This window comes from Barbus barbus (genome assembly GCF_936440315.1).
Source record: "Barbus barbus genome assembly, chromosome: 1".
Classification (NCBI taxonomy): domain Eukaryota; kingdom Metazoa; phylum Chordata; class Actinopteri; order Cypriniformes; family Cyprinidae; genus Barbus; species Barbus barbus.
In genome coordinates, this window is record NC_136729.1 from 18046145 (window position 1) to 18073198 (window position 27054).

The window sequence follows — 27054 nt, forward strand, 5'->3', positions numbered from 1 at the left end:
CACAAAAAGAAAATAAATTTCATAAGAGAAATTCTAAGAGTTTTTAAAAATGTTCTTAAGTTGAGAAATTCTTATGAATCAGAATCAGAATCAGAATTCAGAATCAGAATCAGAATGAGCTTTATTGGCCAAGTATGTTTACACATACAAGGAATTTGTTGTAGTGACAGAAGCTCCACAGTGCAACAGAAGGACAGTAACAGGACAGGACACAGGTAATGAAACAAAATAACAGGAAATAGCCAATGACCAATGTACAAGCAGCAAAAAAAAATAAGAAATACACAATATATAATATATAATATAGGCGACTATGTATGTACAGGTCAAGTATGTGCAAATTAGAAATGAGAAAATAAAATAAGTGAGTGTGGTGAATGGATAATGTATTAGTTGTGTGTTTTACGTTTATTTATTGAGTGTTCATGAGATGTATTGACTGAGGGAAGAAACTGTTCCTGTGTCTGGTCGTTCTGGTGCTCAGAGCTCTGTAGCGTCGACCAGATGGTAAAAGTTCAAAGAGGTTGTGTGCTGGATGTGAGGGGTCCAGAGTGATTTTACCAGCCTTTTTGCTCACTCTGGATGAGTACAGTTCTTGGAGAGTGGGGAGGGTTGTACCAATGATTCGCTCAGCAGTCCGGACTACCCTCCGTAGTCTTCTGAGGTCAGATTTGGTAGCTGAGCTGAACCAGACAGTTATTGAGGTGCAGAGGATGGATTCAATGATGGCAGAGTAGAACTGTTTCAGTAAGTCCTGTGGCAGGTTGAACTTCCTCAGCTGGCGAAGAAAGTACAACCTCTGCTGGGCCTTCCTGACAATGGAGTCAATGTGAATATCCCACTTCAGGTCCTGAGAGATGGTGGTGCCCAGGAATCTGAATGACTCCACTGCAGTCACGGTGCTGTTCATGATGGTGAGAGGGGGGAGAGCAGGGGGGTTTCTCCTGAAGTCCACGATCATCTCCACCGTTTTGAGTGTGTTAAGCTCCAGGTTGTTGAGACTGCACCAGACAGCCAGCTCCTTAACCTCCTGTCTGTAAGCAGACTCGTCACCGTCCTGGATGAGGCCGATCAGTGTGGTGTCGTCTGCGAACTTCAGGAGCTTGACAGAGGGGTCTTTAGATGTGCAGTCGTTGGTGTAGAGGGAGAAGAGCAGTGGGGAGAGTACGCAGCCCTGAGGAGCTCCAGTGCTGATGGTTCGAGTGCTGGATGTGAATTTGCCAAGCTTTACTAACTGCTGTCTGTCTGTCAGGAAGCTGTTGATCCACTGGCAGACGGAGGTGGGGACGGAGAGCTGAGTTAGTTTATTTTGAAGGGTTTCCGGGATAATGGTGTTAAAAGCAGAGCTGAAGTCCACAAACAGGATCCTCACATAAGTCCCTGGTCTGTCCAGATGCTGCAGGATGAAGTGCAGTCCCATGTTGACTGCATCATCCACAGACCTGTTTGCTCTGTAGGCAAACTGCAGGGGGTCCAGTAAGGGTCCAGTGATGTCCTTCAGATGAGCCAGAACCAGTCTTTCGAATGATTTCATGGCTACAGACGTTAGTGCCACAGGTCTGTAGTCATTAAGTCCAGTAATTTTGTGTTTCTTTGGGACGGGGATGATGGTGGAGCGTTTGAAGCATGAGGGGACTTCACACAGCTCCAGTGATCTATTGAAGATCTGTGTGAAGATGGGGGCCAGCTGCTCAGCACAGATTTTTAGGCAGGCTGGTGACACACCATCTGGACCAGGTGCTTTCCTTCTTTTGTTTTTCCTGAAGACCTGGCACACATCGTCTTCGCTGATTTGAATTGTAGGTGTGGGGGAGAGAGGGGTTGCTGGAGGTGTGAATGGTTGTGTGGAGGGGTGTTCTGGGCGGGTGTGGGGTGATCGTTCAAAACGACAAAAGAACTCGTTTAAGTCGTCTGCCAGGTGTTGATTCTCCAGAGTGCTGGGGGGTGGTGTTTTGTAGCTGGTGATGTCCTTTAATCCTAGCCACACTGAAGCCGGATCGCTGGAAGAGAATTTGTTCCTGAGCTTGTCAGAATAATTCCTCTTTGCCACTCTGATCTCCTTTTCCAGTGTGTATTTGGCCTGTTTGTACAAGACTTTATCCCCCTTTCTGTGAGCATCTTCTTTGGCCTGACGGAGCTGTCTGAGTTTGGCAGTGAACCATGGTTTGTCATTGTTGTAGAATAGATGAGTCCTGGTAGGAATGCACATGTCCTCACAGAAACTGATATAAGATGTTACAGTCTCTGTGAGCTCGTCCAGGTCATTTGCCGCAGCTTCAAAAACAGTCCAATCAGTCAGGTCGAAACAGGCTTGTAAATCCCGCTCTGTTTCGTTAGTCCATCTTTTAACAGATCTTAATACAGGCTTCGCAGACTTAAGTTTCTGCCTGTAGGATGGAATAAGATGAACCAAACAGTGATCAGAGAGTCCTAAAGCTGCTCGTGGAACCGAGTGATATGCGTCCTTTATTGTTGTGTAACAGTGATCCAATATATTACTGTCTCTGGTGGGACATGTAACATGCTGTCTGTATTTTGGCAGTTCACGGGAGAGATTTGCTTTATTAAAGTCCCCGAGAATGATTAAAACAGAGTCCGGGTGTTGTTGCTCACTCTCTGTGATCATATCAGCGAGTTTCTGTAGAGCTGTGCTCACGTGCGCTTGCGGTGGAATGTAAACACTCACGAGAATGAACGAACAGAACTCCCGCGGCGAATAGAACGGCTTGCAGTTAATGAAGAGCGTTTCTAGATCTGAACAGCACATCTTCTTTAACAAAGTTACATCTGTACACCACCTCTCATTGATGTAAAAGCATGTCCCGCCGCCGCGCGATTTCCCCGTTGATTCTGTGTCCCGATCTGCTCTTATCAGCTGGTAATTAGGCAGATGGATCGCGCTGTCCGGTATGTCGCCATTCAACCAGGTTTCCGTGAAACATAGAGCAGCAGAGTTACAAAAGTCCTTGTTTGTCCGGGAGAGCAGAAGGAGTTCGTCCGTTTTGTTGGGTAGAGAGCGGAGATTCGCCAGATGGATGCTAGGCAACGCCGTTCTAAATCCGCGCTGACGAAGTTTCACGAGCGCGCCGGCTCTCTTTCCCCGTCTGCGCCTCCTGTAGCGTTTGACCAGAGCTATGGCTCCGCCAACTACAATGTCCAGCAAAACGTCCGAAAAATCAAAAACCGGTAGAAGATTTTGTGGTGTGTTCTGCCGAATGTTCAGCAGATCATCCCTGGTAAAGCTGATCTTATTTGAAAAACAAAAAACAGGAAAAACAAACAAAAACAATACAAACACGGAGGAGCAACGCACAATAGCTGCCATCAGCGGCGCCATTTTGTAAACCAAAAAAAACGAAGCTTTTATGAACTCATGAAGTTCATGAGTTCATAAAAGCAGGCTTTGGTGTTATCAGATTATATGGCGTTTCTTGTCTAAGACTTGCTGATCAAAAAAATACTTCAAAGGCTGTTTTTTTTGCAATAGGGTCTGGCTGCAGACTTGCACTTGCACTCTCAGACACTTGCGCTTCCGCGAGTGACGTCACTTCGTTCAACATTTTTCAACAGTAGCCAGGTGGTGAAGACAAGAAAAAAGAAACTAAATTACAATGTTACTTGCAATCGTGCTTGCACTTTCCGCTACCTGCGACGTCACTTGTATTCGACACGAATCGTGTGCGTTGCCAATGGAGACGAGACGCTTTGGTGCTTAAACGATTAAAACTAATTTAGTACAATAACGAACAGGGTCCTGCAAGATTCTCCTACAGATAACTTGCAGGAGCCTGTTCGTTATTGTACTAAATTAGTTTTAATCGTTTAAACACCACAGTGTCTCGTCTCCATTGGCAGCGCACATGATTCGTGTTGAATGCAAGTGACGTCACAGGTAGCGGAGAGTGCAAGCGCAATTGTACTTTAGTTTATTTTTTCTTGTTTCACCACCTGGCTACTGGTGTAAAATGTTGAGCGATTCAAACGAAAAAAAAAATCAATAAATAGAACAAAATAAAAAATAAAAAAGACTGCAAGTGACGTCAAGTTGTTTGAACATAAATGTGTGTTGGAAATGTGTGTACACATCCATCCTATTATTATAAAAATCCACCCAGTGTTTTTTTTTTTAATCCCTATTTTAAAATCCCCTTTCTCAAATCAGGCTATTCTGAGATTCCTGTCAGAATGACGTAGATCTGCACAGACCGCTCCTACGATAGTTGATTGACAAGACCGTCTTACCTTTGACCCGCCCTGAATGAGCTGAGTGAACCGAGTGAGCTGTAAACAGTCCGACTCCGTAAACAGTCCATTGTGTCGACTCCGGTGCAGGAGAAGACAAGATATCATTAAGCGATTGAGGTGTTTTGTTGTTGGATGTAATTATGAATATAGCAGTCATCATTTATTCATTAACATTAGGCCTACTTTCGCTTTGAATGCGGCGATCCTGATCTGCCTAAATGCATCTATGTTCGCGCGAATCATTCGTGATCCAGCCTCACCTACAGAAGAAGTGAGTATTTTTGGGGGTTTTTATGAATATTTGCAAATCGCCTTTCCTAATAATATACTAGTTAGCCAGTTTTGTGGCTAAAGTAAAAAGTACTGCTCATCACCCCATGGAAGAGAGGGGCGGGGTCAGGAGAGCTCATTTGCATTTAAAGCAACATGGACTAAAAATAGCTTGCTGAAGACAGAGCTGATTCTGACATGGTAAAAAAGGTGTTTTTTACACTACCATTGAGAAATTTTAACCAAAGTATGTTATAGACTTTTAATTAAGACCCTAAAGAATCATATCAACTTGTGCAAAATGGGCATCCGATGACCCCTTTAATTCTTAAGAATGTTTCATTTATCCAGCCCTAGATGGTTTTACTATGGCATTGTAATATGTAACTTGCCTGGGGATTTCAAACTAGGGATTAGGAACACTGCTAAAACAAAGGCAGACAACATTGGAATTTTGTTTAAATAATATTTGTATTGCTTATTTTGGTTTGCATAAAGTTTGAAAATCCCATACTGTGGCATACATACGGAAATACATGCTATTCCAATAGTACTGTCTTTTTTGTTCATGTGATGGCATGCCAAATAGTGTGGCTCTTCGACTCATTCCCTGAACAGAGTCTTCAGAAGGGAAGTGTAGCATGAATTTATTCAGCGCAAGTCTAATTTTTCTGGCTGACTTTCTTTCACATCTTTAATGACTAAGCCATGCTTGATAAAGCAAGTCATTAAAAGGCATAAGCATCCCATTGGCTAACCAGAGAACCAAAAGAGTAAAGAGGATTAGGCCTCACTGATGCTGGATTCACTGCTGTTTATGCTCAACTTTCTTGAGGAGATGCTTACAAACACATTTTGTTGCATTTCTTAATCTTTTCTCAATGATAAGCAGTTAATGTGTGAGCTTTGTATACAGCAGATAGCTAGTGAGATGTGTTAAACTGTGATGCTCTAGCTGTATCTGCTGTCTCAGCACCAGATAAACAATTACCGTGTTTTATACATAAGGAACAACCGTTGTTTTGTCTTAAAGACAGCAGTGAAGGAAACAGGGAAGCAGGGAGTGTTGCATAGCCTCATATCTCTCCATCGTAAGGATGGCAAGGAGAAATCCAATTCTCTCGTCTCCTCGCTCATCTCCGTTAAGTGAAAGAGTAGAGACATTTGTCAAGGAACAAGAAAAGTGTCCCACAGTGAGTTAAAGCTGTAGCTCATTTCAGAAATAAATAAGCCTGTTTACAGGAGGCAGCACAACACTATGGCTGTGCCAGGCATCACTCCTCCGTTCTCTCACTGGAATACACCCCTGGAAGTGAAGCGCTTGCAAAATGCCCAGACTTGCAGGAGGAACTGGAGGATGAAGAATTGCACTGTGGGAATTGAACTCATCTCAGTTCTCATCACGAGTTTCAAATGGACTCTTTCACAGTCTGTCCTGTGCTCACGGATATGTAGCTTGTGTCCTATTCCTTTTTTTCTGATGGTGTGAAGAAACGGCTGTAAAGAAAGTGAAACGATAGCAGTGGATCTTTGACTTGTAGTATCCCTAATTCAGATGAATGTGTTGGTGTAGGAATTGAATTTTGCTTAAAAAGATTTCTGTGTCAAATAAATGCTGATCTTTTGAACAGTCTATTTATTAAAGAATCCTAAAAATGTATTACAGTTTCCACAAAAAATATGTGACCCTGGACCACAAAACCAGTTTTAAGTGTCAATTTTTCGAAAATTATCGAAATTTATATATATGTTTGGCCGAGATACAACTGTTTAAAAATCTGGAATCTAAGGGTGCAAAACAATCTAAATATTGAGAAAATTGCCTTTAAAGTTGTCCAAATGAAGTTCTTAGCAATGCATATTAATAATCAAAATTTAAGTTTTGATATATTTACGGTAGGAAATTTACAAAATATCTTCATAGAACATGACCTCTGCTTAATATCTTAATGATTTTTGGCATAAAAGAAAAATGGATAATTTTGACCCATACAATGTATTTTTTGGCTACTGCTACAAATATACCCCAGCGACTTGAGACTGGTTTTGTGATTCAGGGTCACATATTAGATACAAATAGCAATAGGAGATGGAAGTGATAGCTGCTGAAAATTCAGCTTTTACAGAAATGTAAAATTTTAAATTTAAAAAAAATTACTTTTAATAATAACGTTTCACAATATTACTGTTATTTTAATCAATGGAATTATAAATAAGAAATTTTCCAAAACATTTAAAGGTCTTACCAACCCCCACATTTGGAATGGTAATATAAATATTTTTCCTTATATAAAAGAATTCCAGATATAAAATAATATTCCATATATACAGTATGGAATGGAATATTCTTTTATATCTGTGCATCTGTGCATGTCCAAAATAAAGCAGTTAAAGCTGGAAAGTCAAGCAATAGAAGAAAAAAATTAGTATTGCATACTACATACTACACATTATATACTGTATAATCCCTACTATGTGAAACAGTATAAATTATGCAACAATAAACATTTTGGACAGTAGTATGCACTCTCAAAAATCATCCCCAAATTAAATATGCTTATTTTGTATTTTTAAATTTAATTTTGATTAAACTTGTCTTAACCAAATTGGGCACAAATAGGTGATCCTGTCTCCCACTCTTGAGTGCACACTGGACACTCCTCAATATCAAAGCATCACTGTAACTCTCTTCGCTTGCTTAAACCCTTTAGTCCATGAAATTCAATTCTGTAGCTCACATCGCCAAGGACAAGAACAGATTAATGTTTGTCTGTGCTCGCCCCTTTGGACTTCTACCCAGAGTTCCCTCTGCTTCTATGATTTGAGTAATGAGGACCCCTGTCGTCAGTAACATTCTCTTCTACACTGTCATTAGCAAAGAAATCCAGAAAATCATGTTTTAGAATTACTAGAGCACCTTTGTTTTTACCATTGTGTTGCATCATCAGGTTTATTACAAATGCTTCAGAAAACAAGCTAAACGCTCATTGTTAATGTGTCTCCAACAGGGTTTATTCCATGCAAAATACGATAAAATGCAAATGGTTTATTTATTGGAACTCTTATGGGATATCTGTCTTGTTATACAATCATATGTGTCCAGCTGTGAAACCCAATTTTCACATTGTCAGCGTGTCAGCTGAATCCACGCAATTATCCTCCAGTGTGTGTAGGTCAGTACAGCAGCACATAAACCCGACTAACAGTCACATTAGTTCAGTTAAAGCTGTGGATGTTTGGGAAGTCTCCAGGAAATAATTAGCACAGTGTGTAGGCTTGTTTAACCCCCTCCTATTTTGTAACCAAATGTATCTGGTCTTTACTGCTGCTCATTGGAAATAAAACAGAATGTTGCTAGTCTGCAAATCTGGTTTTTGGCTGTTTTGCTTGGCACAAATCCCTTATTTGAGTCTAAGTTGCATGCATTTTGAGGCACCGCTCAATGTTTCAAAACTTATTTATGACACTGTATAACCATTATGAAAAATCTCAGAACACTAATAAAAAAACAACAGAATGATTTACTTAATATGGATTGTTAAAAACATTCATACTGGGAGGAACTTTGCAGTGTAACTCAAACTTTTGACTGGTATTTTGAGCATGAAAGGATGCTTGTGCTGTAAGGCTTTTTCCCCTACAGAAAATATATGGCTTCGGTGGTTGTTAAATTGAAATCATGCATCATACTGATGCAGCAGTAGGTCACTAGCTTCCGGGAAAACCAATAAATGAATGTATCTTCCCAAAACACCTCAGACAAGCAATCTTCACATATTGATTCTAGGCTTTCTGTAGTTATTTCAAGGTTTTAATCATTGTAATGCCTAATGAAACCTTGTTTGGGTCATGTGATGTAATTTAGCGCAAGGCACACCAGGACTATTTGTCACAATCTCAGAAACTTTAAAGTTCTGAATAAAAAGTCTGATTGCATAGATGCTTGATTTCTCTAGCAGTGGGTTTATATTTGTAACAGTGTTTTTGGTTTAAATGACGTTTCTTGAATTAGAATAATTTTTGTGAATTCTGTCCTTCGGAGTCCAAACTAAAATTCCAGTATCTTCATATTTTTATATTAGCTTACACAACTACAATGGAATGTATTAGAGCAATGTTCAACTATATAATAACGATAGATTTTTACTGAAAGGATGAACTGTGGGATGAGATTTATTCATTGAGTCTAAGCAGTGACCTCTGTGAAGAGCATTCAAAATGCCATAGAGAGCAGAAAATGAATTTGAGTATACTGCACAGTATATAAATACAGTAGGGGTATAACACGTTTTCGTACCGAACCATTTCGGTACGGTACGCATGTGTACCGAACAAATACAGTATTTCTTTTTCTTTTTTTCAGGAAATTCAAATAATAAATGCCGTTTTGACAGTCTTTGATGTGACATGACAGATCGCTGTATAAACGCCTTGGAGAGCCGCTTCTGGGATGGTTCAGAAACATGCTCGTATAAACCCAACACAGGCATTGACTCGAGCGGCCGGGATCATCTCCGGTTCTCGTGTCTGAGCCGTGACGCACCGCAGACTTGTGCAGAGCGGAGTGAACGCGATCATTCCTTCCCCTGTACTACTAGTTTTAAGGCGAATAAACATGACTAAACATCTTATGGCTTATGTAATTGCTCAATCAGTGTTTCAACCGCGGAAAGACATGTCGCGTAGCATTTCATTTACCTCAGCAGGTCATTAGTGTCCACAGCTCGTTAGTTCACTAGAGAAATGAAGTCTAGAGAGGAGCATTTCGCAAAATATTACACCATTTATTCATTATATTTTACTAAACCTGTTAGTCTTAATTATTTAATGTATGTTTAAATTAATCTGTTATGAAACATGCTATGACAGCCAGTGTGTAATTGAATATATTTTAACAAATAGCCTAAAAAAGTTAATTTAAAAACTGCATTATGTGCAATTTACATCTTTGCATACAATGTTTTTCTAAAGTTGAGTGTTGATCATCTATTTAAAAATAAATAGTAATTCAATTTAAGTTTGGGTTAAGTTGTTAGGCCTAATTATAACCTTATAATCTAAAAGGGCTCCCTATAGTTTTAAGCTTACCTGAGGTCGATTTTTATCACTAAGAAAATTTAAACTATAACTGAATGTATTTAAAGAAAGAGCAACTTATTCATTAAACCAGTAAAAACCGAGGTACGTACCGAACCGTCATATTTGTGTACCGTTACACCCCTAATATACAACAATATTTATGTTATAGTCACATGACCTCATAATGCTGTTCTATTTGGTAATTGGCTAATTTGTTTATGCATTTTATGTAAAAATACTTTTGCATTTAATCTTTTTAAGTTTACTCCATGTGAGTAAAAAGGTATTTTACAGCCATTTGTTGTGTCTGATCTAGTCAGAGGTTGTAAAGTTCTCTGCAAGGGTCCACAGCAGTTTAATGCCAATTTTCAATTAAAAAGTTCTGTGGCAAATTAACAAAACGGTTCTGGGTAATTTGCAGGGTTTTTGTTCCCATGCTAAATGAAGCCTGAGCCATGAACTGCCAAGTGTGTGGTATTGCGCAGCTTCAATATGTGCCATGGGTGCTGCACAGCTCTGGCCAACAAAGCACACAATTCTTTGTAATATACTGTATATATAGTGATATTATTTAGTAAAATCATTTATTGTTAATCCGTTTTTCATATAATGAATCTCACTGTTTTGGACCTCATTGACTTTCAAAAGAAAGAAAAAAAAGCACCGAGACATTCTTTTGTGTTTCACAGAAGAAAGAAAGCCACAAAAGGGTGAAAGACACAATTTTTTATTTTTGGGTGAACTATGTTTTTAAACGACTGTCTCAGCTATTTTATTTAGTAACATTTTTAGTTCAGGGATTTAAAGTATTTTTAGGATTTATATTTAAAAACCAAATAAGCTTACAGTTTGGTTGTTCATTTTAATATATTGTCTGCTGTGCTGCTTTAATGCCCTTATGTTTCATATTAAAAATGATGTGCATAAATGAAAGCGATCCCAATTGTTCTGGGCAGATGAGATTGATTTCTTGTGCATCTTTCTTGACAGTTTGGTCATTGGCATGGTAATGTATTCAGCTTCAGTAAATGGAAATGATACTGTATGTACGCTATGTGTGTGTGTGTGCAATAAATTCAGTTAACCACACTCCAGACATTATTCCTGGGTGTGGTTTATGACTGAAAAATGAGGTGAAAGGTCAGGGGTGCCCTTGGGAGACTGTTGCCCTTAGTTACCAGAGCGTTGGTTGGGATTGACTGACAGAAGTTGGGGGAGGGCTCATAAAATACTTGTTGTACTATATGCTCCTCGATAACAGGTGGAGAGAAAACAGCGATTTCTTCAAAGTGGTGTAAAATGATAAGTCGGATAGGGTTTAACTATGATGATGAGTTTAATAAGGGTAAAATGTGCTATAGCGTGTGAAGGCACAAAAAAATCAAAGCTTCATTAAAAGCTGCTGTATGTGTGTGTAGACAGTAAAAGGTTCTATAAGTCAACAAACTCATGTAGTGTCACACACACGCTCAGAGCGCTGTAAGATTGGAGGAGCAGAAGCACAATGATAATTAGTTGTTGTAATGACTGGTGATGGAAGGCGTAATTAAAGGCAGGGAGAAAGGATGAACAAAAGGAAAAGCAGCAATAAAAGTCTCTCCGTAAGCTGTTGTTGCAGGCATCTGACGGAGACAGCAACATGGCATTGTGTGCGTGTGTGTGTCTGGGAGAGGGTGAACAAGATTTACACCGACAGCATTACACGTTTGATTTGAGTTTTACATTCTGTGTAGGATTATGCAGCCTCTGTGCAGCCGCTATTGTCATGATTTATCTCTGAACACTGACATCTAATTGCTTTTTTATGTAAGCAAAATTTGTCTTGCCCACTCTTACAAGCTTCTGACAGAAAACTTCAAACACTCTTTCTGTCATGTTCACATCTTTTCAAACTGCAGTTTAGGCATGTGATATATATCCCAGCATTTCCGTGGGTCCTATGATGCCAAGATCTTAATGTTCAAGAGTCGGCAAAAAGAGATTTTTCTACAAAAGACATTACATTTATTGATCGTATGTTCAGTGCTTAATAATAAGGGTTTTCTTTTTGGCTGGCCGACTATTTCCCCTGCTCCATCCATAAAATCATCTTTATTTTTTATACACTACCATTCAAAATTTGGAGTCAGTAAGATTTATTTTTTATTTTATTATTATTATTTGAAAGAAATTCATATTTTTATTCGGCAAAGACGCATTACATTTATCAAAAATGACATACATTTCTGTCAAATAATTGCTGTTCTTTTTAACTTTATATTCACCAAATAATGCTAAAAATCTAAATGCTTATCAGTAGAACTGAGCGACAAATCAGCATATTAAAATGATTTGTGAAAGATCATGTGACATTGAAGACTGCAGTAATGGCTGCTAAAATCACAGGAATAAATTACATTTTAAAATGTATATTCAAATAGAATTCTGCCTCAGTGAGCATAAGAGACATCTTTCAAGAACATGTACAAATCTTATTGAACCTTTATTCAATTTTTTCATATTTGGTGGAAATAATAATTGTATTTATCATAAATTTATTTATTAATAAAAAAATACAAAATATTCTTTACAAAATATAGTAATAATATATTTATGAATAAAAGTAATCATAATTACTTAATTTATCGACTCCTATTTTAGTTTAGCCAAGACAAACAAATGTGTATGCCAGAGTAATGATCCAAATATTTGAATTGCCATTATGCTGATGACTTAATTAGGCTGCTTTGGACATTTTGAAAGTCAAGTCTGAGAAAACAGGTGTTGTTCTTCACGTCATCTCAGCTGGAGCGGTTCAATGATGCTGCTGGAGATGTGGAATGAACATCAGTCAGACTGGATGACTGAAACTGATCAGGTACTGAGAGCTGAGAAGAGATGGTGCCTCGACTCAAGGATCAATACACCCAACAGTGCTTGAATATGTGGATGTGTTACAGCTCAGCTGTTCAGTCTCACACTTTGAGACCTGTGCATGTTCTCTTTAGACTGTTGCACAGCTCTGAGGACTTCATTGGAAACATGGTGTTCTGTTTTAATCAGATTGTAAATGACACAGACAGTATAGCACGGCTCTTATGGCCAAATGCTTGGTGCTAAACTGTAATTATACCTACATACACACTACCATTTAAAAGAAGTCTCTTACACTCACCAAGGCTGCATTTATTTGATCAGAAATTCCGTAAAATTGTGAAATTCTACAGCCACTTTCAGCAGCCATTACTCTAGTCTTTAGTGTCACATGATCCTTCAGAAATCATTCTAATTTTCAGATATGGGGCTCAAGAAGTAGGCCTATTTATTATTATGATCTACTGAAAACAGTTGTGCTGCTTATTACATTTGTGAAAGCCATGATAGATTTTTTTTTTCTTTGCAGCATTTATTTGAAACCGTAAAGACTTTTATAATGTAAATAATAAAAGTTTTATTTATAAATAAAATATATTTGAAACTTTCAGTAAATTTAATACATCCTTACTAAATAAAAGTATTTATTGATTATAACTAACTCCTAACATTTGAATGCACTGTAAAAACAAAAAGTTGAGCCAACTTCAAATTTTAAGGCAACCAGCTTCCGCAGATTTTTGAGTTTTCTCAACTTGTTGTTTTAAGTTTATACAACAAAAAGTTGAGAATCTCCTACATAAATAAGTTGAGAGAACTCAAAAATCTGCTGAAGCTGGTTGCCTTAAAATTTGAAGTTGGCTCAACGTTTTGTTTTTTTACAGTGTGGTAGTGTATGCATTTGGCACAAGCATTGTTTGAAAGTGTTTTTTTTCCTACACAGTATGAGTGTGTTCCTTGGGAATTGAACCCACAACCTTGGGATTGTTATTGCTATGCTATACTATCTAAAAGAACACGTCCTTTATGTATATACTCATGTCGGTTGGTCACATACATTGTAAAGAAGTTAATTGCTCAAAACAAGGGAATTTCCACCTGCGTGTGCTTGTTTTATTTGTCAGGGTTTTGTTGTTAACCTTCATTTATTAAATTGACTGTTTTTATATAAGTGTTTATGAATGTTGCCATACTTATGAATGTGTTTTTGTTTGGCAGGATTGAGGTTTCCAGTGATGATCGGCCTGTGAGCGGTTCACAATGGCTCAGAGGAAGAGGCCAGGGACCAACAGCAGCATGGCCACAGAGCCTCACGCTTCAGCTCCATGCTCATGCCCAGCCCCGTACCCCGAGCCTGAGCAACCTGAGGAGGAGTATGAAGAGCGCCGGGACCCTGAGGTGTCCCAACACTCCTACCACAACCAAGAGGAGGCAGACTTGACAGACAGCCGACCAGCCACACCCACAACTCCAGACCACCCCCACAGAGACTACCACAGCCACCCGGACAGTCTGGATGGAGACTCTAGCTCTGACTACATCAACAATACATCTGATGAAGAAGAGGACGATTTCGATGAAGGGCTACCAGAGGAGGATGAAGGTGTGACGTACTATATCCGCTATTGTCCTGAGGATGACAGCTACCTGGAGGGAATGGACAATGAGCCAGAATACGGACATCCGGATGGTCGCATGGAGCCACCTCCGGACACGGATGAGTGCCAGGAAGCTGTGGAGGAATGGGTGGAGGGAGAAGACAATACACATGGTGGTGATGGAGAAGTGCGTTGCGAAGTTCTCGAGCAGGACTCTGACCAGCAGCTGTACGATGGCAGACCCGAACCTGTCCTCGATCACCACCACCAACAACACTATCCAGATCCCCATCAGGAACAGATTCCACCTCGTGCTGAAGATGAAGAAGTGCAGGAAGTTGAAGGAAGTGAGGGCTACTGCCCTGATCAGGAGGAAGAGCCACAGGTGGGGCAAGACAGAGATGGTTATGCAGGTGACTACTATGCCACGGAAAACAATGGAAACTCTGTGCGTGCGTCACCGTACAGGGGGCATAAGGGCACAGACGGAGAGATGGGAGAAGAGGCAGAGGAGGATATTGATCAGATTGTAGCTGAGATTAAGATGAGCATGAGTATGGGCAGTCTTAGCAGTGGCACTGATCAGAGTCCAGAGGAACTGGCGCCCGATCCAGCACCGAGCGGGTACCAGCCAGAGACACGCTCCAAACCCGAACCTGCCCCTGCTCCTGCCCCGTACCCTCAGCCTCACCGTCATGATGGCAGACCCAAATCCCTCAACATCCCCCCCTCCAGACACAATCCTGAGCTCCAGAGGAACTTTAAGGTACGACCTCACACACCAGATGAGAGACAGAGATGGACGCAGGACCAGGTGAGAGAGCAGGTAGGCGGATTTGCATAGCAAGCTGTAAATGGATCTGTATCGGTAGCAGCTTACAAAGGGCAAATACACGGTTCAGTGAAAACAGAATAAATCAGCTCAGGAAATATGAAATAAAAGCAGTAGGATCAACTAAATATATAAGACATTTGTGTTAGATTTATTTATCAGTGTATTTTGTAGTAATATTCTGTAAAAGGAGAAGATGGAGTAAATATATCTTTTTTTTGGCTATGAGTTCTCTAGCATCTGTGAATGTAATGGGTTACTGTAAGTGTAGCTATCTGGTCTGTGATGAATATACTCTTGTGTTCAAAAGTTTGGGGCTGGTAAGATTTAAAAAAAAAATATCCTACCAAAGATGCATTTGTTTGGTCAAAAATACAGTGAAAACAGTAATATTGTAAAATGATTTTTTACAATTTATAATAACACTTTATATATTTTTAAATATAATTTATTCTTGTCATGACAAAGCTGTTTTTATCAGTCGTTGCTTTTTGTATTTTGTAGAAACCAATAAACTCTTTTTCAGGATTCTGAATAGAAAGTTTAAAAGAACCACATTTATTCGAATCAGAAATCTTTTTTAAATACATTTTTGTTAAATTTAATGCATTTTTGCTGAATAAAAATATTATGCTTATGGTTAAAATTTGATATTTGGAAATAGCATAGAATGTTTTCTTTAATGTGATGTAAATGTATTTTTACATAATTTTGGGTCGCAGACATCCGCTGATCCGAAGAGAGCAGCGCTCATGATATGCTTTATGTTTGAAACAGCTTCACAAACAGTCTACTTACACAGTAGGCTACATTTCTGTGTTGCAAAACATTAAATAATAACTAAAGTATGGGGATGAAAGTTTTAAATCCTGATATAGACTCAACTTTGCAGCAGCCGCGATCAAAACTAGTAATTAACCTTTGGAACTAATGATACGCTTCAAAACAAAAAAAAATTACGCCTGTAGGTGGCAAACTACAGAGCCCCTTAGAGCTCATGGTGGTGGAAAGATTTCGGGCTGGGTGAAACTACAAACTGCATTCTCTCGCAAAACTTTTGCGTTCGCTTGCAAAACTTTGTGTTCTCTTGCAAAACTTTGCGTTCTCTTGCAAAACTTTGCGTTCTCTTGCATAAAATGCGAGAGAACGCAAAGTTTTGCGAGAGAACGCAAAGTTTTGCGAGGGAACGCAAAAGTTTTGCGAGAGAACGCAAAAGATTTGAAAAATATTTTTTCCTCCCACCCCAAATTTTTTTCACCCACCCCGAAATCTTTCCACCACCATGACCTCTAAGGGGCTCTGTAGCAAACATTGACTGTTAAATGTATTTGATGCCTGAATCATTCAAGAGATTCGTTCAAAAACGACAGACTCTTCACAAGTCACTAGATTCATTTATAACATTTTAGACATTTATAAATAGTCTCATTTATAACATTAAATACAACATAGACACTGTTTGGTTGTCTAATGTTTGTTTTCAGAATCGCGGGAGAATCATGGCATAAAAATACATAGACTAACATATCTGGCATCTAACTAAAACCATTAGTACTGTTTATAGCCAATATGTTATGTTATGTATGTTTATGAACTATGTATGTATTATGTATTAGTTCTGCACCTACACCTCCCACCTCCCCCCGGGCCCCCCCTTCTTTTGGTTCGTTCCGCGATCCATGCCAAGGACAATTATAGAGAATATGCCGTTATTATCATTTACTCACTCGTTTCAAGGGGAAAGTGCTCAGCGGCAAGTTGAAAAGGATGAAAGAAAGTAATCTGGCAGAAATTGGAACCGTCTCATTGTAAACTAGACATGAAGGGGACCCTAATCAAAAGCAATTTCTTGAAATCCCCAAATATGAATTTCATTACTAATGATTTGTGCAGCCATTTGTTAATGCTCAGGAATAAACAAATTTCCACCCAGCTAGAATACATTACCTTGAGAAGCTTTTTAGAGTCCGTCCCATTATTCTCACTCAGGTACATTGTGTAGGTGTTTTTTTGGCTTGAACAGCCCAAAAATGAAAACTGGCTCATTTCTATAAACCGCTGCCTAAAGTCACTAAGCAAGTAATGAAGACAAACACACTGATATCCATGCATCATGCCAATAGTCTGGTTTGCTGAAAAATGAGAGGAGGTGTTGACTTTCTAATTGAGTTTGAAAAATTAGGTTTTCTTAGATATTTCCTTTGAAATACATTACTTTGCATTTTCAAAATAGAATAGGAAATTAAATCTTTCCAAGGGGGAATTAGGTGAAGGGGTGAGATTTAGTCTGATTGCCTCAGTGGTCCAGTGAATGTCTTATGAAGTTCTATTACCCTCCTGCTTCTTTATTGCCTTTGGGCAATGAGGAGATTACATTTTATCCTGTCAGGCAACAAATGAATTTCATCAAGTAATAATTTCCTTATGTGCAGTAGACAGAGTGCTCATTTGAGACTTTAAGTCCCCTGCAGATAGACAAAGAGTAAAAGTGTCTTTTTTAGCACTGTGCATTTCCAGTTAAAGACAACATCTGTTCATTTTTACTAAAGTGTTTCAATACATTGTTTTAAAAATGTTCGTTATGCTGCATAAAATATTGCTTTGGCATTTTGATTCTGATATGCATCAAATTGTTAATGCTGTTCATAAAGTGACCTGCAACCCATCATCTGTGTCTTTTTTTGTCCTCTGTACATGTCAGATCTCACTCTCCACTCATTTGTCACTCATTTCTCCCAATTTAAATTCTTTCTAGGTGTCTAATAGTGCAGAACAGCCAAGGAAGCAGCAGCGTTCTGATCTCAATGGACCACTGGAGAACAACAATGTCCCTGAGGTGAGCCTGTAATCATACAACACATTAACTAATCAATATCTGACAGTATGCACCCCACATAATCACTGCAGGTTTCCATCAGAGCTGTTCTAGTCAGTGTCAGCCTGTCGTCTTATTTATGCCACATTTCTCTGGCTTTCTTAGACAATTTATCATTGTTTTTTCTCTGCAAATCTAGCTTGCCTCCATCTTCGCCCATGTGTTGATATAGTAAAATAATTGGCTTTGCCCTTTTCTGCCCTGGCTCTGCTGTATTTACATAGAAAGAAGGGAGTTCAGCCTCGAGCTGCCTGTTCTACTGCTTCTCTACACATTCTTTATGCATGAATGTAACCTCCATAAGAGCGTCACAGCCTGAATGTAAGAGCCATAAAATATGGGACCTCGTCTGGCCAGTTACTCAAAATTGCCAAATAGGTGTTCAAAATGTTTTATAGAGCTACAAAGCATTTGCCAGGGTCATTTTTAGATCATTCTCAACACAAGCTTTTGGATTATAATTTTTTTTTTGTATTATTGCCTTATGAATGTTTCACATGTACTGTAGGAGGTAGTGAGACATGAAAATTTGTGAATTAGGGTCATGAGTATCAATAATTTTTATTGTTAAACCTTCTTAAAATGTTCACAGCCATAATTGTTAAAAAGCCATTTCAAGTTTTTTTCTTCTTTATTTTCTGATAAATATGTAATTCTGCAACTTAGGTAACACTTGCACAATAAGTCCAAACATGATGGTAATAACCCACAAAGTATTCACCCAGAGGAATTCTGTTTGTACACATCCCTTGCTGTACAGTCCCTCCTTATGTCATGTAAAGCAGTATTCAGTCTTGCCTTACTACCTCTGAACATATTTAATTACCTTGGCTGAGGGAGCTTTTGAGTCCTTAGATTGCATTTAATGAAGGTCTCTCAAAGAATAACCTCCATTTGGATGGCTCTGTTGTAAAATTATGGCTATTACTCCATCTGACGATGTGTCTATGTCCCACAGCTCTCGGCACAGTCCTGCAAAGAGTCACTTCAGAATGACTGACAGGATTTTGTATAATGATACAATGAGCCACATCCAGAGTCATCTGGATGGTTTCCAATTGAGTGTTAGGTTATATATTTTGTTCGATTTTTAAAAAAAAAGAAAGAAAAAAAAGCACAGGTGTTTTACAATTACATTTCCAGTGCTCATTTACTATTCTCAGTCTGTTTGGCAATGTTTTTGTGATAACATTACAATATTAAAGTTATGATTTAGAATTAAGCAATATCACACAGTCATGTTCCAAATATGTCCTAGTGCTAGACAAACTAATATGTAGACCAAAAAGCATGAAAAACAAGAAGTTAATATTCAGCAAACTATACATATTACACAAAATATTATTGGATACTTTGTCTGTTTTGGCTCAGCCAGCTAAAATATAGGGAAACAAATCCATGTGCAAAATTGTTCTTGAACAATACTGGTGTCATTGCAATGAATCAGATTCAGTGACTCACTCATAAAACACAGGTCCTGAATTTGGAATAGCATACTGCTCTTACTCTATTGTACGTTATGCTATGAAATCAACTGCTTATTTGAATAAATCAGTGCTTTTAAACAAAATGAGGGAATGATTCAATGACTCGCTTATAAAGGCAGTCACTTGTTCAAGAACTGAAACAGTTTTATAATTTTGTGTATAATAAATGTATATTTGAATGTTTTTATTATATTGTTTATATTTTTCATTCATGAAGTTAATGGTTGTTGTTTTCTTTTTAGTTCGTAAAAGGTAAATACTTTAGCATGCTGCATGATATGAGCATCACTCATCTTCTTTCATACAGTACATCAAACAATGTTTCTCTGTTTCTTAGCCAACAAAGAAGACGGCCTCATTTCCCAGCTTTGTGGATGGTAAGCGAGCATCTCTTTTATTTTTTTTGCATTTGATAATCTGCCCCGAAAAGTTTTATTCTATTTCAATTAAATCAAGTCAAAAACAAATCAAATTCACCAAACCAACTCAGAGTGAGGAGATTAGAGAGCCGCGCAGAAGAAAGCATTATGTCTCAGTGGATTTACATGCTGAAATGCGAGCAGAATTTGTAAGCTGTTTTAATGGGTTGCAGTGGTGAGACAATAATTAGAGGAGTCATGTTTGCTAATATAAGGGCACATTAGTGGATGCTTAGCTAGAGAAATGCTCACAAACTATAGCAGGATGTGAAGGAGAGTTCTGGAAAAGCAGGACAATCGATTGACCACTAGCTTATTTTTGGTTTATGGCAGCCTGAAAATGTATTGCTGTTGTCACGCCTTGCTTTTGGGAACAAAATCTGCTTTCTATTAAAGCATAGAGTTCTGTCACATTTAAACCTTGTGCCTGAATGATGGCAGCATAATGTGTCCCTTGGTGGGTGTCATGACGTCCACATTTCCATATCACACAAGCAGAATACTCCCAGAACACCCTGCTTTTCCTCATGTGGCCACCTTCTTTCCCTCTTTTCAGTGTCTGTGGTTTTATCAGCCCTCACAGTAGAATGGAATTGAGAACATACACATATTCATACACATGACATCTGCATGGAACTTTTCTCCCTGATAAGCTCACACTCACATACCTTATCAGTCACTGTGAGGTGGTCTACAGAGGAGATGGCAACACAACAAATAGCTTTAATAATGAATTCTCAACGCTTCCCCTTTAACAGTGCCGGGTCCCTGTGAACCTGAGGACCTCATTGATGGGATTATCTTCGCCGCCAACTACCTCGGCTCAACTCAGCTCCTGTCGGAGAGAAATCCATCCAAAAACATCAGGATGATGCAAGCCCAGGAGGCAGTGAGCCGGGTCAAGGTACAGAACCCTAGAACCTCTGTATTTCCATTTTATTTTGGTGTGGCTCTCAAGCGAGATGTTTGGACGAAGCGGATGCAGATTTCTCTGTGGAAAATTAGATGAGATGAGATTTGCTTGTTTACACCCCGGGACTTGTTGACTAATCAGTAGTTATAGGATTATTTTCCGTGGTGTAGAAGTGTAATCCCTCTTCCTCCCAATTGGTTAATGCAGAAAGGCCTCCTGTTGCCATGTTACATGGAAAATTCATGTGAATTTATTGTGTTTTAAGAGGGCATGTGGTTGTCTAAGATGCATTAAATAGTCTGTGTAAATATGCCACTTTAGATGCAGCATCTATGCCACCTCTGCGGACCAAATTGATTATGTTTATACTGGTTTCATTTGAATGCTAAGAGCCCTATAGTATCTTATTCTAATTGAATTCATTGGTTAAATGTAAGAATTGGAGATAAAAAATGACACATATTTAATAAGGTTAAAAATGCCCCTGGAAATTAATTTAGGTGGCTAATTTCTGCCACTTTTGTCAACTAACCACTGCACTGAGTATGAAGAATCTTAAAAGTCAGCTGTCCACAACAGGCATAATCTAGCCAAGGAACCAACACAAAAACACCCTCAGCAAATGTATTGTCTAATTAAAGTTAATTAAAATCCAAAAAAGTTTTAGATATAGTTTTCAAAATCGCACACCCCTAATTAGCAGTTACTCTGAATTGTGGTTGTTGGTTTTTTTTATAGCAGAAGGCGATTTATATTACCAGGATGGGCTATATGGGCTACACACATCTATTCATTGTGCTATTAAAGGAATAGTTCACCCAAAGATTAAAATTGTGTCATCATTTACTCACCTTCATCTCGTTCCAAACCTGTGTATGTTTTTTTTGTATGTTGAACAAAAAAAAGAAGAGTAACACTTCAGTATAGGGACCAGTTCTCATTGTTAACTAGTTGCTTATTAGCATGCTTATTACTAACATAGTGGCTGTTTATTAGTGATTATAAAACACATATTCTGCATGACCATATTCTACATCCCTAATCCTACCTAATACCTAAACTTAACAACTACCTTACTAACTTTTAATAAGCAGCAAATTAGGATTTTATTGAGGCAAAAGTCATAGTTAATGGTTTGTTAATAGCGAGAATTGGATTTTAAAATAAAGTGTGACCAAAAGAAGATATTTTGAAGAATTTTGAAGAATCAAACAGTTGTTGATATCTGTTGACTTCCATAGTAGGGAAAGAAATACAACCCAAATTCCGGAAATGTTGGGACGTTTTTTAAATTTGAATAAAATGAAAGCTAAAAGAATTTCAAATCACATGAGCCAATATTTTATTCACAATAGAACATAGATAACACAACAAATGTTTAAACTGAGAAATTTTACAATTTCATGCACAAAATGAGCTTGTTTCAAATTTGATGCCTGCAACAGGTCTCAAAATAGTTGGGACGGGGACATGTTTACCATGGTGTAGCATATCTTCTTTTCAAAACAGTTTGAAGACATCGGGTCATCGAGGTTATGAGTTTCTGGAGTTTTGGTCCCATTCTTGCCTGATATAGGTTTCCAGCTGCTGAAGAGTTTGTGGTCGTCTTTGACGTATTTTTCGTTTAATGATGCACCAAATCTTCTCTATAGGTGAAAGATCTGGACTGCAGGCAGGCCAATTCAGCAACCGGACTCTTCTACTACGAAGCAATGCTGTTGTAATAGCTGCAGTATGTGGTTTTGCATTGTCCTGCTGAAATACACAAGGCCTTCACTGAAATAGACGTCGTCTGGAGGGGAGCATATTTTGCTCTAAAACCTTTATATACCTTTCAGCATTCATAGTACCTTTGCGGCAAACTTAACTTTTGAACATGAAACTCAACGGAAAGAAAAGAAACTAAAATGAAAGAATAAAAGGATGTAACGAGACTAGGTGGGTTTTCTTCTCATCGTGGTGTTAAGTAGCTGCTGGCATGTAGGTCAGAGCACGCTCAGAGAGCAGTGTCAAAAACGCGGTGGCAAAAGTTGAAGCAAAAAAAAAAGAGAGAGAAAAAAAGAAGGTTTGATGGTGTCCTGAGTTTTTAAACTCGGCTTCTGGACAAATCCCATCTGGTGTCTTGACCAATTAGATAGGCTATTATCTTAGCTAGGGGTGTTCCTTCCATCATAAATCAGCATGTTATCAGTCACATGGTCCGAATTTTACACACTCTTGCAAAGTATATTTTGGATGTGATTTCTATAACCAGAAATATGATACATTTGACAAAGAATCAATTGGAAGAAATGTTTCAAGCTAGAATTGTCAAACTCATACATACCAAACACGAATCACCCTTAAAGTCATTCAATAGTTATTAAAAAGACATACATAATATGTGCTTAAAACATGATAGTCTAATGTGTGGGTTACATACATAATATGGGGTTGTGCATAGATATGTCCTTTTAGGATGATTTTAGGTGCATATGAAAAAGAAAGTCTCTGTGTAGTTCTATGGAGAACATGAAGACATGTTCTTTGGACAAGGGAATTTCAGTCTAAGTCTTTGTCTTGTATGGGGGGAGACCCGCCCAAGAAAGTCTGTAGCTCGTGATTTCTATCACAGATTTACATGTGACAGCCATCTCTTTGAACATCAGTCTTGATTACTTGCCTCCAAATTTGACGATCTCCTTCCTGGTTGGAATTATCAATAAGTATTCTTTTGTTTTAATGTTGCAAGCTGTTTTGTGAAAGAGTTGGTTGGTTCGCTTGCTTCAGGCTAGTGGCGCCAGAATCTGGACAGATTTATGACGTCCTGTTTTCTTGGGCCTCTGTGGAATTTCAGCTCCTCATGTTTCTATGTTCTGATCGAATCTTAAATTTGTCTGAATCGGTCTCTGATATCCTACATCAATGACAGAATCATGCCGATGAGTGATGCAATGTCGTCTGAGGGCCCGAAGACCACGGGCATCCGACAAGGGTGCCTTACGCACAGAGATTTCTCCAGTTTCTCTGAATCTTTTGTTGATGTTATGCACTGTAGATGATGAGATTTGCAAAGCCTTTGCAATGTGATGCTGAGGAACGTTGTTTTTAAAGTATTCCACAATCTTTTTACGCACTCGTTTCACAGATTGGAGAGCCTCTGCCCATCTTTACTTCTGAGAGACTCTGCCTCTCCAAGACATTCCTTTTATTGCTAATCATGTTACAGACCTAATGTCAATTAACTTAAGTAGTTGCTAGATGTTCTCCCAGCTGAATCTTTTCAAAATGTCTTGCTTTTTCAACACTTTCTTGCCCCCGTGCCAACTTTAATGTTCACCCTGGCTTTTATATAATTATTTTAAGCTGTGTATTCTGGTTTTGTTCTACAATAAATAACAAAAAAATATAATTTTAAATGAGCTCATTTAGTGGATAAAAGTGTAAAATTTTCCGTTTAAACATTTGTTATGTTCTCTGTGTTCTATTGTGAATAAAATATTGGCTCATGTGATTTGAAAGTCTTTTAGTTTTCATTTTATTCAAATTTAAAAAATGTCCCAACATTTCCGGAATTCAGGTTTTACTATGGAAGTCAATGGGGACCATCAACTGTTTGACTACCAGCTTTCTTCAAAATATCTTCTTATTATGTTCAACATAAGAAAAAAACTCATAGAGGTTTGGAATGACACGAGGGAGCGTAAATTATTACAAAATGTTAATTTTCTGTGAAATTTTCCTTTAATTATTGGCCGTAGTTGGCAGTCCATTGGGGCAGGAGGTAATGAATGAGTTGTCAGTCCTTTATTAGATGTTTTATGCCTTTATGCACTCAGCAATGGGAATCCACACAGGCCATGTGAGAAGCTGCTGTCCTAACTTAAATATGCTGTGCACGATGTGTCTCAATCAGTTTCAGACTGCCTGTCTCCACTCATGCTTGATATACTTCAATTTTCAGGACAGAAGCAGTTCCAGAGTAGTGCATCTGAATATAAGAAATGGAAACATATTGTAGAGCCTTAAAATTTGAATGCTTCAGGAATATGCAACTTTTGGCTAAGTAAGATTGTTTATTCTTGACAGCAGCATCTGTGAAGTTTATAATTACTGCTGTCTGGTCCTGTGGATACTTTGATGGTATCAGATGATTAGAATATTCATGTTCCATGGTACAAAAAATACCATTGTTTTTGCCATGCATATGTCCAAAAACTAGTACCATAGTATTACTTTTTTTTGTGTGTGGTGAGGCATAAAATTTTGAACAGAAAGACAGAAATACATTTTAAATATTGTAATCCTTATCCTTACAAGGCAAAAGTTTTTTTAGCATTAGTTTACATTGTTCCCTATTGATAGTTTTCAGTCACGTGACCAGCTCGAAGACTTGGAGGGCAAAACATCCATAACTGCTGCACAAGCATGTCAATTTTTCATCTGTTTCCCAGCCGCAAATATTTAGATCACCTCTCAAAAGAATAAAACAAAGGTATTTCTGAACAAAATGCAAGTTTTGGCCATTTGCAATCCATATTATGCAGCAGTATTTCAATCATAAATAGTGCGACAAAACGTTGTAAAAACACTTAAAGTGCCTTAATATATTTAAAATAGTAATATTAAAAGATCAAATTCAGTAATCACCATATTAATGATGCATAGTTTACATAGGCAAGCAGATGAGGCCGTAATATGAACGCAGTCCGCTTAACGGTTCAGTGTTTTCCTTCTAATGGTTTTCTATGGGAAGCCATTTAATGTGAAACTTTGCATATTGCGTTTATATTCTGGCTTCATCTTCTTGCCTGTGCAAAATATACATCATCAATAAGGTGTCCACTGAATCTCGCCTTTTAATATCTGCGTTTTACTACATTATTACTTGATTCAATATGCGTTAAAATAGCTGGCGGTCAGTGGAGGAAAGCTTTGTTTTGCCCGCCAGGTGGGCGTTCCTATAAGGGTGTGACGTCATGTGAAAACTATCAATTGTATTGAATGCTATTTTAAGAAAAGACAGTTGTTGTAACTGCAGTGATGCTTCATTGCGGTCCTCCTGGTCAACAGCTGGTAGTTAATTTTACATGAGATACTCCACAGTGGCCCACTAAGCTGCTCCACATTTAGAAACACATACCTGTGGCAAGGACAAGCACACATACCTACAGCAAGCACACAATTTGTCAGCTAGGTGCACATAGACTAATGGTGGGTTTGAAGGATTGGGAATGTGCTTCAGGACGGCAGGAGTACTCACTTGTATCAGTGTAATACAGAGGTGCTGTAAATAGTTCATTAGAGGCCTCTCTGTCGTTCACTCTCACACAGCTACATACTGTACACCTGTCTGCTCAGTGTCTCTCTCAGATTTTAAAAGGAAAATTTTCAGGGCATGTTCCAATTGGACAGTAGATTTCTGTGGCGTGGACTTTACAAGGTATTAGGCGATCTTAAAGGGGACCTATTATGGCTCTTTTTCGAAGATGTAATATAAGTCTCAGGGGCCCCAAAATTTGTCTGTGAAGTTTCAGCTCAAAATACTTCACAGATTATTTATTATATCATTTTATTATATCATGCCTATTTTGAGTGGAAGCAGAAACACGTTGTTCTCATGCATGTCTCTTTAGATGCAAATGACCTGCTGTTCCCTCTCCCCCTTTTCCAGAATAGGGCTTTGCTGCTTTTACCTCAAATCTCTGCCAAAAAACATCTGTTTGGTTTTGATTGTCATGTCTATCACACTGAAATCATGTGATATCAGAAATCCATATCAGTTCAAACTTCTGATACACATCCAAAGCACACGCACAGAAAGCGGCTGTCACACTGCATGCGAGTACTAAATTAAGTTCTCTTTCATGTCTTATTGCACTTAAAATATCAAATACGCACAAGTTTATGTTACACATACAAGTTACAAAAACACAGTACAAAAACACATGTCTGTGAAGGTAAACAGCATGTTTATATAAATCTGTGTATTAAGTGACAGCGGCGTAATGTACAGTATCTGTACTGCTGTCTACGCTGTTTACCAAAACAATTAAATAAAAGCAGAAAATCACTCACTGTTCTGGACTAAATAACTTCTATAGCTTTAATAAGAAGACATTTCTTACTTGAATACTGCTTTTAAATGCTCTGGTGTACAATTCACAAGGGCATACCAAAATTGGACAATAGAAAAACTGAAAAAAGGTTGCCTCGTCTCTATTTCTGCCGTGACATTCAGATGGTAGGGTCAGAATTTGTTGTAAACAACATGAAAGTATGGAACATCCTGCTGTGTATCAATGGTTCAGGCTGCTGTTGGTGGTGTAATGGTGTGGGGGATATTTTCTTGGCGCACTTTGGGCCACTTAGTACCAATTGAGCATTGTTTTAAAGCTACACATATAAAAGAAATTTAAATATATATAAAGTCATTAATGTAATAATTTTACATTATAGGTTGTGTTCCTAGGCCCTATAGAGCATTCCACATGAACAAATTTA

General features: G+C 38.3%; 1 protein-coding gene across 2 annotated transcripts in view; it reads left to right on the forward strand.

Annotated features, from left to right (window-relative positions):
* Positions 1-13707: 13707 nt before the first annotated feature.
* Positions 13708-27054, forward strand: part of LOC306869145 (amyloid-beta A4 precursor protein-binding family A member 2-like) — a gene marked incomplete at its 5' end in the record, with an annotated part of 41047 nt that continues 27700 nt past the window's right edge. For both annotated transcript variants that reach the window (XM_079415771.1, XM_079415772.1), the window contains 4 exons: positions 13708-14871; positions 17633-17713; positions 19577-19616; positions 20417-20562. In XM_079415771.1, the coding sequence (XP_079271897.1) occupies positions 13708-14871; positions 17633-17713; positions 19577-19616; positions 20417-20562 (1431 nt within the window). The remainder of the gene's footprint in view (positions 14872-17632; positions 17714-19576; positions 19617-20416; positions 20563-27054) is intronic.